At 39.3% G+C, this 16,241-nt stretch overlaps 1 protein-coding gene across 3 annotated transcripts in view; it reads left to right on the forward strand.

Annotated features, from left to right (window-relative positions):
- The window catches only part of Arhgap6 (Rho GTPase activating protein 6), a 505,314-nt gene that overhangs the window by 474,098 nt on the left and 14,975 nt on the right, over positions 1–16,241 (forward strand). For all 3 annotated transcript variants that reach the window (XM_075957613.1, XM_075957615.1, XM_075957614.1), the window contains exon 10: positions 10,673–10,770. In XM_075957613.1, the coding sequence (XP_075813728.1) occupies positions 10,673–10,770 (98 nt within the window). The remainder of the gene's footprint in view (positions 1–10,672; positions 10,771–16,241) is intronic.

Consider the following 16,241-nt stretch of genomic DNA (forward strand, 5'->3'; position numbering starts at 1 on the left):
AGGCACCTAAATTCAGAGGATAACATGATTCAAGATTCAAACTAGCATCTGGGGCTATATCTTAGTGAGAGAGTTCTTACCCTGTATGTATGAGGTCTTGGATTCTATCCCCTAAACCATGAGAACTGTTCTTTAGGGAGTCAGATTAGGCACTTGTTTGGAAATCTTACAACTGGAAATAGATCCTGATAACAACCCTCATGGTCACAGGCAAAGACAATGGTCTTGTAGTAGCTTATGTTTAAAATCCAACTACTTAGGAGACTGAGGCAAGAAATCTCAGGGAACTAGAGGTCAGCCTGAGTTACAGAGTGAATTCCAGGTCAGCCTGGTCTATAGTTTAAGACTCTGTCTAAGCCTGCCTCCCCAAAAATACCAAGAAAAAAGATGATAATGGTAGTTCTCAAACCTCACTGTGCAGCAGAGTTTACGAGGAAATTTGTTGGACATTTAGATTCCTAGACTACTCTCCAGAAGAGCGAACTGAATAGCAAAGGGCCCAGGAATCCACACTTTCTATTGAATCCCTTCAGAAGCTTTAACTAGATTCCTATCATGCCTAGGGAAACCACAGATTGGGAAACACAGATTGGGGAGAAAGACCATGAGCTTTGGAATTAGTTATCAAAATCCTGATTCCCTCCAAGCTATTTATTTGGAATATGACCTCTGACCCTATGTTTATCTTCTCTGAGCCCTAGCTTTTCTTCTGTAAAAAAAAAAGACATTTAAGGACCCATTTTGTATGACTGTTTTGAAACTTGGAAATACCATGTAACATATGTCATTTAGAAAAGGCATGTAGCACAAGACTAACATATACTGGGCACAAAAAGTGAATTGCTATCATGACACTCAAATAATATGATTCCTCCTTTATCAAACACATCCAGGTGCTGCCTTGGATAAAAATCCCATCCTGGCCGTTGTGAATGATACTGTCATCAGCTAGCATGTGCAAATTTTCCTAGTCCCTTCCTCACTCCTCTTTTCCTTCTTTCCGTAGAACTGGTTCCCTTTTAACTCATTCCATAGTTAACTTAGCTATTATTATCATTGAAACCAAATAGAATACAATTCTTATAATGGCGGGGAGTTTGTTTACCTGTTGAGATAGTGTATCTCTACATACTCTGGGCTAGCCTCAAGTTCACATTCCTCCTGTGTCATTTTTCCAGTGCTAAGAATGCAGGCATGCACTATTGAACCTGATGAAAAGAGAGATTTTAGGTTGTTCTATACACTGACACCCACAGCATATGGAAAGAAGTTGACATAAGAAAATTAAGTAATTATGTCTTCAATACTGTGGCTCTATACTGCCAGAAAAAAATGTATTTTTGTTGCTGTTTTGGTTCTGCGCTCATAGCTCTATAATTCCCATACTTCTAAATCATGACCTTCCATTTCTGTCAACAACAATTTTAAAACTGGTTAGCATAAAATGATACTTTCTGAAAACAGCAGAATTAGAAGGTAAGAATCATTTGTTTGTAGATTGGTATTCCAAGAACAAAGAATTCACTGTGGAAATCATTGACGCACTAATTGGTCTGCAAGCTGTCTCTTCTGTGAGTGATGGTGGACTCTCAGGGAAAATAACTCCTTACCCTTGGAATTAATGAGAGTTTCAGAGTGGCGTGGAGAAAGCTGTCAGCTGTGCTAAGGGCTGATATTGCATGGTTCATCACACAGCTTTTCTGGAAAGGGGCAAGGAAGAGAAGACACCACATGAAGGTAGTGAAGAGGTCCAGGGCGCAGTGGGGATGCGGGATGGAAGCATATACTCATTGCACTGTTTGGCAGCCCGAGCTGGAGATCCAGTAAGGGCACTTGAGAAATGTCAAATGAGCACCACTGGCAGCAAAGGTCAGAAGTCATGCAAATTTATGAAGCGAGCCATAGTTTTCAAATATATCGTATGAAAGAATTAATTTAAAAAAGGTCAGCTTTCTGGATGGAGACGGAGGAGAAATAGATGGGGTTGTAGATGGGAGGTCAGGGAAGAGAACAAGAGGAGAGGAGGGAGGGGAAACTGTGGTTGGTATGCAAAATAAATGAAAAAAATAATAAAAAAGATCAGAAGCTATTGTGAGATTTGCACAAGCTCAGCTGGGAGGCAAATTGTGCTTTGTGTTTCCTTCATTCCCCAGTGTGGATTGCCTTTCTTTTGAATCTCTTTTGTATGCCATTCAAAGCGGGTCAAGCAGTCGTCCAAGTCATCAAACAAAAACTCACTCTGAGCCATGGATACCTCTAATTATATATGCTTTCCATTCCCATGCTAATAGAAGACTAAACAATCACTGTTTATGTGGCACGGGTTAAGCTAGGTACATCAGTTTCTCTAGCTATTACGGCCTGGGAGGAGTAAGACAAGTTTGTGTGCCCAAGGAAGGCCATGATCAAGTAGCTTATTTGAAAGCATAATGCTTCCCCACAGGGGAAAAGTAACAGAGGTACTTGGAGATGCAGTATGTTGGATAGGGAGGCCATTTGTAGACTAAGAAAGGGACCGTGGGGGAGTCAGGAGACCCTAAACAATCTCCATATCTCTAAATTAGTTGCAGTATCTTCCAACTTGATGTTCAAGCCAGCATGCATGTCCAGTAGCTAGTCTGAGTTCCTTAGTGCTTTGCTTACCTGTCTTTATCTGCAAAGCCACAACACTTTTCAATTGGCATCATTTACAGGCAGGTGTCTCCTCCTCCTCCTTTTTTTTTTTCTTAAGTCATCCTCAGAGAAACCCTTTGGATTTTCCACTGTATTTGTTCACTAAAGTTCTTCAATTACCCTCAAAAACTTCAAGGAATATTCTTTGGAGTTAGGGCATTGTGGATCAGAAGACTGCATCAGGAGGATTCCTATGAGTTTGAGGTCACCTTGGACTACATGGTGAGTTCCAGGCCAGTCTGAGCTACATGCAGCCTGAGAACTTGTCTTTAAAAATGAAAAGCAAAGGAATCGTTACCAATTGACTTCCTCTTGAACCTCCACATACACCCAGGTCCTCCTAAAATAAAGAACTTTCTGTCACAAAAGAGCCACACAAAAGGTTTCCGGTTGATTTTTGACCTTGTTTGACATTTTACAATCCTTAACAAGCCAAAGTGATTCCTTTTAGCGTGTTAGCTTGAAATGTACCGTCATGATTTCCAGTGGCATTTACTTTTGCTCGGGAGTGGTGAAAATCTGAAATGCCAAAGCATTCTTCTTGGTCAAGGGCAAAGTGGTGGATTGCTGCGGAACACCCACTGGAGTAGATGGTAGGGCTGGGTCCTGGGAACTGCTGTTCAGAGAGCACCTAATAGTTTGTTATGGAGAAAAAGCTTGTACCATTTTTTCCCCTCTCAGTGGTTTATGGAATAAACTACCTCATAGCAGTTATACTCTAGGCGATCATTCAAGGTTTCATTTTTAATTTGATAGGGCAGATTTTATTTGTGACAGTTTTATTCCTTCATATGTGCAGTGTTTACATTTTTCTCTGAAGCAAGGGAGTACAAAGTTCTTTTGATTTTTGGAATAACATTATGCTTTGAAATAACACATTAAAATCTAAGGAGTTCAGTCTCCAGATAAACACAACCATAAATGGTACCCCTAGAAAATGTCCAAAATTACCAAATCCTTGACTAAAATCCAGTTGAGATTTTGATGGCAAACAATGAATTAATTAAATGATCACTTTGGACTAGTTGGTCTTTTGTTTATTTGATTGGTTGTTTTTTGTTTTGTTTTGTTTTTTATTTCAACATATAGAATTGTTTGATGAAGACGAACATTTTTTTTCTCATATATCAGTTTTCATATAAAGGAAAACCTTTTCCAGAAGCTGATGCTTTCGGGAGCTTGATCAGGATTGTACCCATGATCTTTCCCTAGTGCTGAGCAAGAGTAGCTAACAGAGCCTGTCTCAGTACCATTGTAGAGCTGAGACAATCCCTGATATCAGGAGACATGCCATCTCAGGATGGCCCAGCAGAAAGTCCTACGGTCTCTCCTGGTTAGCTTTTCTGTCAACTTGAAACGTGTTAGGGTCACTTGAAAATAAGAAACCGCATTGAGAAAATAACCCCACCAGAATGACGTGTGGTTCATTTAACAACTGATGTGAGAGGGTCCAGTCCTCTTCTGGACCCATGGTCCTGAGTTCTATAAGAAAGCAGACTGAGGAAGCCAGTAAACAGCCCTCCTCCACGGCTTCTGCTTCAATGTCTACCTCCAGGTACCTATCATGAATCCCTGCCCTAACTTCCCTCAGTTGGATTCCTCCTCAAATTGAATTTGGTTATATTGTTTTGTCACAGTGACAGACACCCTAACTAAGACATGGTATGATGGAAGAGAAGCAATGTAAGGGGGAGAAAAAAAAAGTACATGCTTCAACATCACTGCAATTGCAGGGCTGTGAGGTCATGGGTGGGAATTACAAAAGTTCTAAGAAAGTCTCCTTACTTAGTTAAGCAAAGAAGAGAGGGATTCTTCTATGTGGACAAGTGGAGAAACACAGACAGATTCATAGTTGCTAGTCAAAACGAAAGCGGGGCGGGGGGAGGGCTGAGGAGATTTCTCACTCAGTAAAGTATTTATAGTGCAAGCATGAGGTACCTGAGATCAATCCCCAGAACCCATGTTAAAGACAAAAAGGTCAAGTGCAAACACACATTTGTAATTAGAGAGCTAGGGAGGCAGAGACAAGAAAACCCTTGGGGCTTGCGGGCCGGCCAGCTTAGCCTGCTTAATGAGCTCCAGGCCAATTAGAAACCCTGTCTCACAAAACAAAGTGTACAGCTGAACAGCTCCGGAGAAATTACTCCTGAGATTTTCCTCCAGCATACACACACACACACAGAGAGAGAGAGAGAGAGAGAGAGAGAGAGAGAGAGAGAGAAAGAGAAAGAGAGAAAGAGAGAGAGAGACGCATACGCACGCAAACACACACACGCATACACAATCATAATTTTGCACTCATGCTAGCATGCACACGCATACCCACAAGAGTGAAAGACAATGTCAGAACAAATGTTATTCTTCTTTGTGATATCAGCATGTACCTTTTCATATAAATATTTAGCTTATTTCGTGTATTTCTAATGAAGCCTTTTCACTACTAGCCCTCTATTCAATGAATATAGTGTTTTCAGATGTGTTAGCCTTGGTGATGACTTGTTCCTAAAGGAAAACAGGATTAGTATGGTGAGCATGCCAGAGCTGCAGATGCAAGCACAGGATTCTAAGGAAGGCAGTTGACATGTCCCAGTTTGCCTTAATTATAAGCAACACAGCCAGAACCAGACCTCAGTGGATGTGGAGTCAGATACTTCTTAGACAGCAACTCCACCTCTGTGCAAGTGGGTTAAAGTGACTAGCTTGAACGAATGTTTGTTTGCTATTAATTTAGGGACTTAATAGATAAACAAAAGTCCAGTAAATAAACTGATAGGAAATGGCACTGCCTTGTGTGTTCCTTTCCAGGAGTAGGGAGGCTGGGTATCACACTGTTCTTTTAAGTGAATGTTGCCTGTTAGTGTATTTACTGGGCTTCTGATTCTCTATTACATCCTTAAATTAATAGCAAAGTAATGTTTATCCAATTGAATTGAGCCTGTAGCTTAAATATTTTTATTAAATAATAGCTATTGAATGGTACAAATATAGAAAATGAGGAGTCACTGGAAAGAATGCTAGCTGCAGCTTGTAATGTGAGCATTTGAAAATCAGTTCAAGACATCACTTCTACCTTCTTACCTCTTTTCCCCACTAGATCCATTTTTTCCTGAGAAAATAAAATGTGGTATTATCATATGAATTCTGGAAGGTTCTTTAAATCACTCTGAAACAAAATTGGGATTTAAAGGAAATAATGCAGTTAATAAATTCTATGCACACAAGTTAGTTTTGCAGAATACATAGGAGAATTTTGTCAGAATACATAAGAGAATATTCCTTTAAGTCATGGATCCACATTCTTAACTATATTATTGTATGTATATTTAAATCTTTTCTCCAAGCCAAAATGCTATCCTGGGACTTCCACAAAGAAGTTATATATAGATTTATAGCCCTGGCCCATTTTATGTGTATTTGTTACCAAGTAAAAGTCACGTATACCACATAAAATAGCCCTCAACAATTATAATTTCTTGGCAGTTGAGCCTAGTTGAATAAGTAAAAACTTAAAAATGCAAGATAGTTGAACCAAATGTATGGCAACTTATCTTTTAAACACTAACACTTTCTGTAACCTATTGTAATAATGCAAGTTATTCTGATTCTCCACATTGATAATTTATAATTAGATAAACCATAGAGTGTCAGGAAATTAGGACTGAAGTACTTTTTATCACTCCAAAGGACATGCACTCATGTTTATTTTTCGATGGGAACAGATTGATGCTTGGAGCAAAACTTGTATTACATATCAAAGCGTAACAAATTTTAAAATTGAATTAACTATATGAATATGCAAGCATTTTCCTAATTTGCCCCTCGATGTTTCTTATTTTAAAAGTTCAAGATATACGTTTTTGGCTTATATTAATTTTGCTCTGCTCAACTTTTTTTTTCAGCGCTGGGAATCAAATTTAGGGTCTTACCCTTGCAAAGCCAGCGCTCTTCCACTGAGCTTTTCCACTCCTTGCTTCTTTGATGAAGGGTCTTACTATGCAGGCCACATTTGGCCTCACACTTATGCCTTCTGCCTCAGCCTGCCAAGTACTAGGATTACAGATACCTTCCATAATGCCAAGTTGCTATTCATTTTATTTATACATTCATTTGTGTGTATGCATATTCTCTCTTAGGACTAACAGGACAGCTCAGTGGGTAAAGGTGCAAATCTCAGGAGCCATGTAGTGAAATGAGACAGCTCCCACAACTTGTCTTCTGACCTCTACATGTATGCCCACACACATTAAATAACTGAATATATAAAAATGCAATAAATAAAACCATTTTTCATTTTACCACTTATGTATTGCTTTAAAAATAGATGTAATGTATGACTGCTTGACTATGGTAATTGAAACATGTAGTTAAGATAAATTAATTTTTAATTGCTTAATTATCTATTATAGTAAGAAAATGCAGTCTATCATTCTTCTAAAATCCCCACCCTTAGCCTAGGCAGTTTGGATGCTCACCTTACTAGACCTGGATGGAGGTGGGCGGTCCTTGGACTTCCCACAGGTCAGGGAACCCTGATTGCTCTTGGAGCTGATTAGGGAGGGTGACTTGATCGGGGGAGGGGGAGGGAAATGGGAGGCGGTGGTGGGGAGAAGGCAGAAATCCTTAATAAATTAATAAATTAAAAAAAATAAATAAAATAAAATCCCCACCCTTTTTTCTTCTCTCTCCCTTTTAATTCCTAGATCATTCTTTTTATCATAGAGCTTTAACTGCTATGTATATGTGTCTTCCACATTTCTATGCCGAGCCAGAATCTATAAACTGAATTCCAAGTCCTCATTTCTGGCTGCACAGTAGACACTTCCATTTGGATGTCTCACAGACCTGCCATCATTATTATATCAAAGCCAAACTCTTGAACTTCACCCAGCCTTCTCTTCCTTTAGCATCTCAATCAACAGCTTCTCCATCCTCATTTCCCAAGGCACAAACGTTGAAACCATCTTTTCTCTTTCTGCCTCTCATACTCTTCCTCTCCTGGCAATAAATTAACTTGCATTGCCACCTGAGTCTTCACTGTGTTCAAGACCTAAATATTTGTCAGCATCTTGCTGTCCTGGTTCAGCAGCACAGTTACTGGTTGGAATGCATCAATTGCCCCATTAGTGTTCCTTGATTCAGCCCTCGCTTTCCTTTTGATATACTCTTCACTGACAAGTCGAAGTGCTAACAGTTGTGTTAGTCATCAGCTCAAGGTCTCTAATGGCTCCCCACTCACTCTGAACAAGTGCAGACGTCTGAATCATGATTCACAGGATGCGACAACATCTGGCCCGGCTACCTGCTTCCCTCTTACCACCCACTTCTTCCTCACTCTTGCAGTCTTGCTAGACTCTCACTGTTCCAGACTCAAGAATTTTAACATTTTTTTCTCCTGCCTTGTGTGATATTCTCCAACTTTGATTTTTTTTTAAGATTTCATTTTCTCATGACATGATCATCCCATTTAATATTGCACCTCTTTCACCATTATTTGTCACTGTGTTTGCTGTTCTCTATAGGCCTCATGTTATGCTTTCCTTGGGTAGTTTTTAAATGCCCATCTTCCTTTGTTTGTTACCAGATCCACAAATACAAGGATTTTCATCTGTTTGGTTTGTAGCTGAATTCCTAAATTCCTGGTATTCTGTAAGAACTGAACAAATACCAATGCAATAAATGAAAAGAATGGTCCTGTGAGAATGCCAGAGACAGAAACAGTGGTGATGAAATAAAGCATATCTAAACCACTTCTGGAGGGAACTATTTATTAAGGAAAGCAAGCAAGATGTGGCTTCAGCTGGGGGTGGCATATAATGAATTTTGAGTAAATATCTTCCAACCATGCTGAGAATTTGGATGTACATTTTAAGGAAATAGGTTTCAAGTTATTGAGCTACCACATGAAAGGCCCATCAAGTGTATATATGTCTTTTGCTCTAGCAACCCAAATAAGTTTAAGGAATTTGAGGGTTCAGATGACTGTATAGATGCAAGTTGAGTGTGACTTTGGGTATAGCTTAATCCAGAACTCAAATGCTATCAAGATCTACCTATTGCCCCTGCCATTATTTGTTCGAGTAGCAGCGCAAAGCTCAGGCTAAATGTGGTTGTGGGAGCTGTCTCTGGTCTCTCTCGGAAGCCTTTCAGAGAGTACCATGGCTTTGTGTCAACTCTTGTAGAGCCACTTGCCTATTTCTCAGGCAGATGTGCTGCTCAGGAAATAGAATGATTGGTCAACTTAAATTAAGATCCATTTCACCCTTGAGCCAAGGTTTAGAGAGTAGCTGGTTCTCCAGAGAGGAGTTAGGGTAGAACTTTTCTAGAAGAGGGGAATGGAGGGTGCTAACGGCTAACAGCTGAGCACTACCAAGGGGTAATGAAGGTTTGAACTTCAGACCCTGCAGCTGGAATGGAAGAGAAGGGAAGAAGTAGCAAACAGAGGAAGTCAAGCTGACCTCCTGCCGAGGACTGGGAGTGGACGGGACATAGGCTTGCTTTCACCTTGGAGATTTTGAGCTATGTGGCTAGAATTTGGCAATGTCATTCATGAAGATTCGGGATGAATTAGGAGAAACAGATTTACAAGAGAAGGAAGGCGTTCTCTTGCTTTCTCATCACCAGTTTTGTTAATAAGATTGTTTCCAGCTTCTCAAACTCAAGAACAATTGAATACTGCAAGAGGCAGAAGGCAAATTCTTCTACCAACCACTTATTCTCAGAAGACTTGTCTCTGTGGTTTTGAAAACTCTTCTCTTGGAACTCACGTGTGAGAAAATTTATTTTCTCCCAGTAGTCTGCATTGCTTTTGCTTGAGCTAGCAGGGTCTATGGAATAGAAAACTGTCCGTTAGAGCTGGGTTCAATCTTCTCCCAGAGAACATTTCTGCATGACTGACTTAAGCTCTCTTTGAATGCATTATGGATTAGACTGGGAGAAGTGTAGTACTCATGTGTAATGTGCCCTTGTTATTGTTCATGGAATTGAGAAACAAGAAAAATTTAATAGGTCTTGGACATAAGAAATGAAGGACAGACATTGAATCATCATAGCCTGTGCAGAAAAGTATCAGCATTGTTTTGGTTTTTTTGTTTGCTTGTTTTGGTTTTGCTTTTGCTTTTTTGGAGTGTTTATCATTGACCAGGTACTGTTACAAATTCTGAACACAAAATGAGTCATTTAAGCTGGACGGTGGTGGCACATGCATTTAATCGCAGCACTCGGTAGGCAGAGGGAGGTGGATCTCTGTCAGTTGAGAGAGCAGCCTGGTCTACAAAGAAAGCTTCAGGACAGCCAGGGCTGTTACAGAGAGAAACCTTGTAAAGAAAGAAAGAAGAAAGGAAGGAAGGAAGGAAGGAAGGAAGGAAGGAAGGAAGGAAGGAAGGAAGGAAGGAAGGAAAAAAGAAAACAGAAACAGAAAAATGAGTCATTTATACTGTTATTTCAATGTACAGATGGGGAAACTGAGACCAACACATCCTTGTTAATGTATCATGTTTAAAGTCCCAAAACTAAAATGGTGGAGCTAGGATTTAAGAAGTATGGCTCAAGGACATAAACACTTAAATCAGTTTATTGTATGCCCAGAACATCATAATCAATGCCCATTCTCTCAGCATAGTTCAAATATAGTCTCTAGAAAGTATCCTCATTTGGATATAAATTTTGAACATTATTCCTCTTACCCATGATTGTTTGCTTACTCAAAACCAGGAAAAAAAATCTAGTCTGTGCAACAGAGGCATCCAAATTACTAGGCAGGATTTTCAGATATATGACAAATTGAATTGAATGTGATTCTTTGATAATCTTCTAGTTTATCCTGAGAATTAAACATGCTATATGTGTTGGTATAGGTTTGGTTTGAACTAATAGGTTAGTTTGCTTTCTTAAGGATCCAAAGGCTTGGTATATGCTGACATAAAGTGGCTGAGGTCATGTTTTGCATCTTTGATGGGGCGGGAGAAGGTTTTGCTTAGGCCTCAACCACTGGCTTTTGCAGGTTTCCCCGGATCTCCAGAACGAAGTGCTGATCAGCCTCCTGGAGACAGATCCAGATGTCGTGGACTATCTGCTCAGAAGAAAGGCTTCCCAATCCTCGTGAGTATGCCCGTTTTTAGGCTCCTAGAGTCACACTGGTAATTAATGTTTCTCTTTGGCTTCATTTCTAAAGAAGTTGTGTGGTGATTATCGTTGCATACATAGTGACCCATGTGGCATTTTGACAACTTTTTTTGTAGTCCTGATCAATCCACGCAAGTAGAAATTATTTTCGTCTTACTGACTTCCCAAAATCCAAGCCATTTCTCCAGACTTTTCTTGTTTGTTTTCAACTTTCTCTAGAACCTTCAGGAAGTTCTGACTTTGTTCACAGGGAAAAAGTGCTAAACTACTAGCAAGAAGCTCAGAGGAGTAAAATGTGGATAAGTGAGTCTAGGCATGTTAACCTGTAGACCATAGGCCACATGTACCTCACAATATCTAAGAATTCAGCCCAACAAAAAAATCACAAACTTCATAAAAATGTTATAACAATTTTTCTTTATAACTCAATTGTACAGTTCTTGATCACATCCTTGACAATATTGTGTCACAATGTTAAAAGTCTAAGCATGTCTGTTAAGAGTCATGGTAAACACTTAATGCCCTGGAGGCTGCACTGGGGCGAGGGCAGGGAGAGCATCTTCCTTGTGCAAATTTGCAGGAGGGAGCAATCCATCTCTAAACCACAAGAGCAACCTTTGCTGAGACCTAAGTGCCCATTTGCAATGAGAAGTATGTACTTTGCCAGCTCTGTCATTACATACATCTTGTATTGTCTCGAAAAAAAATGCATACTAGCCAAGTTTGCAGTGAGGCACATGCAAGGCATGCTTTCAGTTATGACTTGCCACCATTTTGCCCTAAAAGGAGGGCAGAATAGTTCGTTGTTCAGATTTTATGTTTAGTCCCAGCAGCTGCTACAGAGGCAGAGTGCTTGATGGTGCTATAACATTTGGAAAAGCCAGGTAAAGGAATGACATTGCCACATTAGCCAGGAGCACATGGCCACACAAACACCCAACCTTAAATTTAGGACAGGAATAGTTGATGCTGTTCTCTCTCAAGAGTATCATTGTGCTATGCTTTCAAGACTTAAGTCTAGGATGCATTCGTCCATGTTCTAATGACTTCAAAAGTGATATTAATCCTATAACCAATGACATGCCTAAGCTTAATTCATAGCACTTTTTTTCTTTTTCAGCCATAAATTTTTAAAAAACAGGGCTTATTTGGATGTAACCTAGAAACAAGACATGTTCAGTTATTTCCATAGACTAGTAACAAATGTGGTTGCTTTTCATTTTAAATTATTTCAGGTGATTTTAAAAGTATACTATTTAGGGAAATTTAATGAAAAGGAATTCCACATTGTTTAATGCCCTTCTTTCCAGGCTAATGCATTAAGACCCTTACTGAATTCAGTTTCCTTCCCATTCCAGTAGTCCAGGGAAGGTCTTATAATCAGATCACCCTTTCAATGCACTTTAAGAAAAGACTATTTGTGTGCCAATCAATATCAAGGCAATTTCTGGTTCAAGTAAGATGCTTTGCTTGGATTCAATTCCAAGAAATATAAGTAAATGCAAATACATAAAAAATACAAATGGACCTGCATTTCATGGTCTTGTTTTATATCAGGGAATTGGAAGTGCACTTATTTTTTCCCCTAACATTCTAACTCTCATCAAGGTATAAATTCACATTTTCCCCAAACAGTCATATGCTATGAGAATTCATATAATTGTACTTGTGTCTCTCCTGTGGGCAAGAAACACAGTGATGTTTCTATTTGTAAATTCCTCCTTACTCTTTGTTTATAACATTTTGTTGCTGTATGGTAGGAAATATAGAAAACATATACCCCCCCCAAAAAAAAACTATGAAATTTTGACTGTCCAAATGTCTTATTTTGTGTGGCATTATTTAGATTGGTACATTTTATTCTTGAAAGAATCATTAGCAGGAATGCAATGCCATTTGCAAGCATGCTTCTGGTATATAAATGCCAAGGTAAGAACAGAACCTTGCTTTCTCTCCTCCTAGGAAGGACAAAACGCACGTATCAAGCCCACGCCTAACTGTGCAATTGTTCTAGCCTCTTTTGTTCCTTATTCTTGTATGAATGACTCTTTAGGGAAGTGAATAGAAGGAAGATTAGTTTTGTTTTTCTTTTTGTTTCTTTTCTGCTAGGTACAAGCAAAGAACAGTCCAAAAGGTAGCTAGTAATTCCATGAAGTAAACTATAGATATTTATGAAAAAAAAGTTTGTTTTTTTTTAAAGTGGCCTTCTGGGGCTTGATCTGTAGGCAGTCACTTTGGGCCATAAACATGTTTTCCTGAACTCCTGAAGTATATGGAGCTCTTCAAATCTTGGGGAGGTGCTTCTTCTGAGTCAGCTGGATTGGGAGATGGGCTGAGATTTCTATTTCCGACAAGCTCCCTGTAGTATTGTTGCTACTGGTCCATGATCCACATTTGGAGTAAGAAAGCTTAAAAACAAAACAAAACATTTTCTTGACTTTATGTGCATTCAGACCTGATGGCAGAGGTGTGTTACTCAGTGTACAGCAGAATGCAAAATGGCAGGTAGTAGACATGGTCTCAGACTCACCTGCCCAATACAAATCCCTGGGGATTGTAAAGAAGAGCAGTGAGTCTCCCCATCACCGTGGTGCCTATTCATTTATTCTGGCCTGCAGTCCAGACATCGGGATTTGCAAAGCTCTCCACATGATTCTAATAAGCAACCCAAACTCCAAAGGACTGACTCAGATCTACCACTTGGATTCTCTATATTTAAAATCCCATGGGGACTTGGGTGGGGTGAGTTGTGACCTTTTACATGTGTCCTTGTGTTGATAAAGGAGCAGAACAAATGTTCTGGCTTATAAATCCATGGAGTTTGTAGAAAGGAGGGAGATGTCATTTTCAGTCTCATAATGGCTTCTGGGGGGAAGGAAGACTTGCAGTGCACTTGGAAGCTGAGTAAAGATGTAACTGAGTCTGGGTGGTTCAGATAGCTAGTCCTGGATGTGGTCAATACAGCAAAGTTACCATCTCTTTGGGCACAGGATAATGAAGTTAGGTAGATGTCCTAAAATAGCAGGGTGGAGTAAGCTGAGGTGACATTTAAATCAGAAAGTAGTGATAAAGGAATACAGTGACAAAATAACCCTGTAATTATAGATTATAGAGATTGTAAATTATAGTACCCCAAAGTGACAGATGGTGCCGGCTACAGTGGCACCCATATCAATTAACCATCAATCAGTTGTGTCTGTTTAATTTATGACACCGCTTTCTAGCTTCCAGTTGAGATCAAGATCTCCTATGTCCAAATTCACCCCTATTGCTATTTTTTTTTGTCATGGAGTATGCTCATCGATGACTCTCTGACTCGGTTTCCTCATATGTTAACTGGAGATTTAGCAGTTACTATTGTGTTCCTGTGAAGTTCACCAAATACCTCATTTACAACTACTTACCTGAGACTTGTTGTATATGAGGCATTGTGACTGTGTCCCTTAACATCTATGAGACAGTAGATGGCCACAAAATATAGCCCATAAGAATGAGCTATCATCGGGTCTAAAAGCAGTGCCCCTTCAGCCCTGGAGATTTTCTTTTGATTTTGATTTGATTTTCTTTCCCCTAAAACCTCCATTCCCCAGTTCACATACCCAAGTAAAGCTTTAGATTCCTGTGAGGCCAAGTGGAAATGCCACAAGATTTAATTTGGAGGGGAAACGAAATAAATTTTCTAAAGAGTGTAAAACCCAGAACGAGAAAATATGTATTATTATTTCTGTTTTGAAAGAACAAACATTTCATGATACTTGGGAACTTGGTGTTTGTTTTGATTTGTTTTTTCCCTTCTGTGTGCAACAACAGAGTTGGGTGAGTGCAGAGAGAATTCATTATCTTTTCATGTGCTTGTCCACTTTAGGGTTTAGCCTTCACCAAAGGAGCATGCCAAAGGGGGATTAGAAGAGATTTTCAGTACCAAAGTTGCCAGGCTTTCCAGTTTTGAACAGCATGTCTTGCTAGAATTATGTGCTCTTTTCTTCAGAAGTCCTTAAAAGAGACCAGCCTCTCTGATTCAGGAATGTGACAATATAGGGGAAGATGGCAGAAAGCTGATCTAAAAGGACAATGTAGGTTGAATGAGGACCTCTACAAAATAAAGGTGTCATAGCAGGGTCAGGGCTAGTGTGAGGTAAAGGAGATACCTAGGCACAAAATTTAAGGAAATAAGAACTCAGTCGTGAATACTATATTGTAATGTAATAGTTTACAAAATCACATTTGATTCCCTGCCTCCCCCAGAAAATGAGAAGGCAGAAAACAAATATTTTCTAAAGATGAGTTGTCATACTTAGCCACTGAAGATGCCAAGTTGATAGCAAAATGTGTGGGCCTGGCCTAAATAGACGCAGCCCATCAATCATGTTTCACAACCTCCCCTGTCTTTGTCTCTTTTTAATTTACTATTACTAAGTGTGACAGTTGACAAAGTGACAATCTGAAATTATTTTTAGTTAAATTAACCTGAAACTAGATAATGATAACATTGTTTGGTATAAATGATGCATTTAATCTTAATCCAGTGTTAAGGGTTCCGATACACCTATTTTTCATATTTTTAGTAGTATCTTTACTTCTCTAACATTCTAAGGGGAGAAATTAACCTTACATAAAATTATTTAAATCAAAGTGCACAGTTTTCTTTTTCACAAAGGTACTTCAGACCCCTGACTCTCTGCGTAAGGAATGCTTGGTAGAACTGAGCATAAATCAGTGTGAACATGATCTGTAAATCAACATACAGTTCAGGAGAGAGAGAGCCCAGTAGAGCTCAGGATTATCTGTGGCATGGAAATTAATTCTTGTAATAGTTCTTGTCATTTTAAAATACAGCCTTCAGAAAACCTAAGGAGCCAGACATGTAGTCTCAGTACTCATGAGGATCAGGAACATCAAGGCCAGTCCTGCCTTGAAAGTAAGTTTGAGGCCACCACAAATTACATGGGACCTTGTCTCAAAGTAATAAGCAAACAAAAAAGCACAGTAAAGACATTTTTCTTTTCATCTACCTATCCTTATAGGTGTCTCAGAAATATAATAGTAATTAAACCAAACTAGACAGAGCATTCATTCCTACCCACATGTGGAAACAAGAGGAAAGCAAGCCAAATTTAACTGTAATTTGGGAGAAAGTAGACACAAATGAACCAAGCCCATATGTATCTATCTTTAAATTTCAATGTGATTAATTTTATTAGTGTCTTTCACAAAGCTGTAATTGAAATTAAAAAAATAGTGACAAGTACATCAAGACTATGGATGAAGACCTCTATTTATTCTAAAAGAAAATAGTTACAAACTTTGCTCTTCATAGATGGAAGTTAGCCCCAATCATAAATCCATTTTCTGCAGTATGAAAGAATATTGGGGAGCCAGTTACCTTCGCAGGAGCAGGTCCAAGCCAGCGACCTCCATGGAACCAGGCCCAGGCAAGCAACCTCGGT

This window comes from Microtus pennsylvanicus, chromosome X (assembly GCF_037038515.1).
Source record: "Microtus pennsylvanicus isolate mMicPen1 chromosome X, mMicPen1.hap1, whole genome shotgun sequence".
In the NCBI taxonomy this organism is placed as follows: domain Eukaryota; kingdom Metazoa; phylum Chordata; class Mammalia; order Rodentia; family Cricetidae; genus Microtus; species Microtus pennsylvanicus.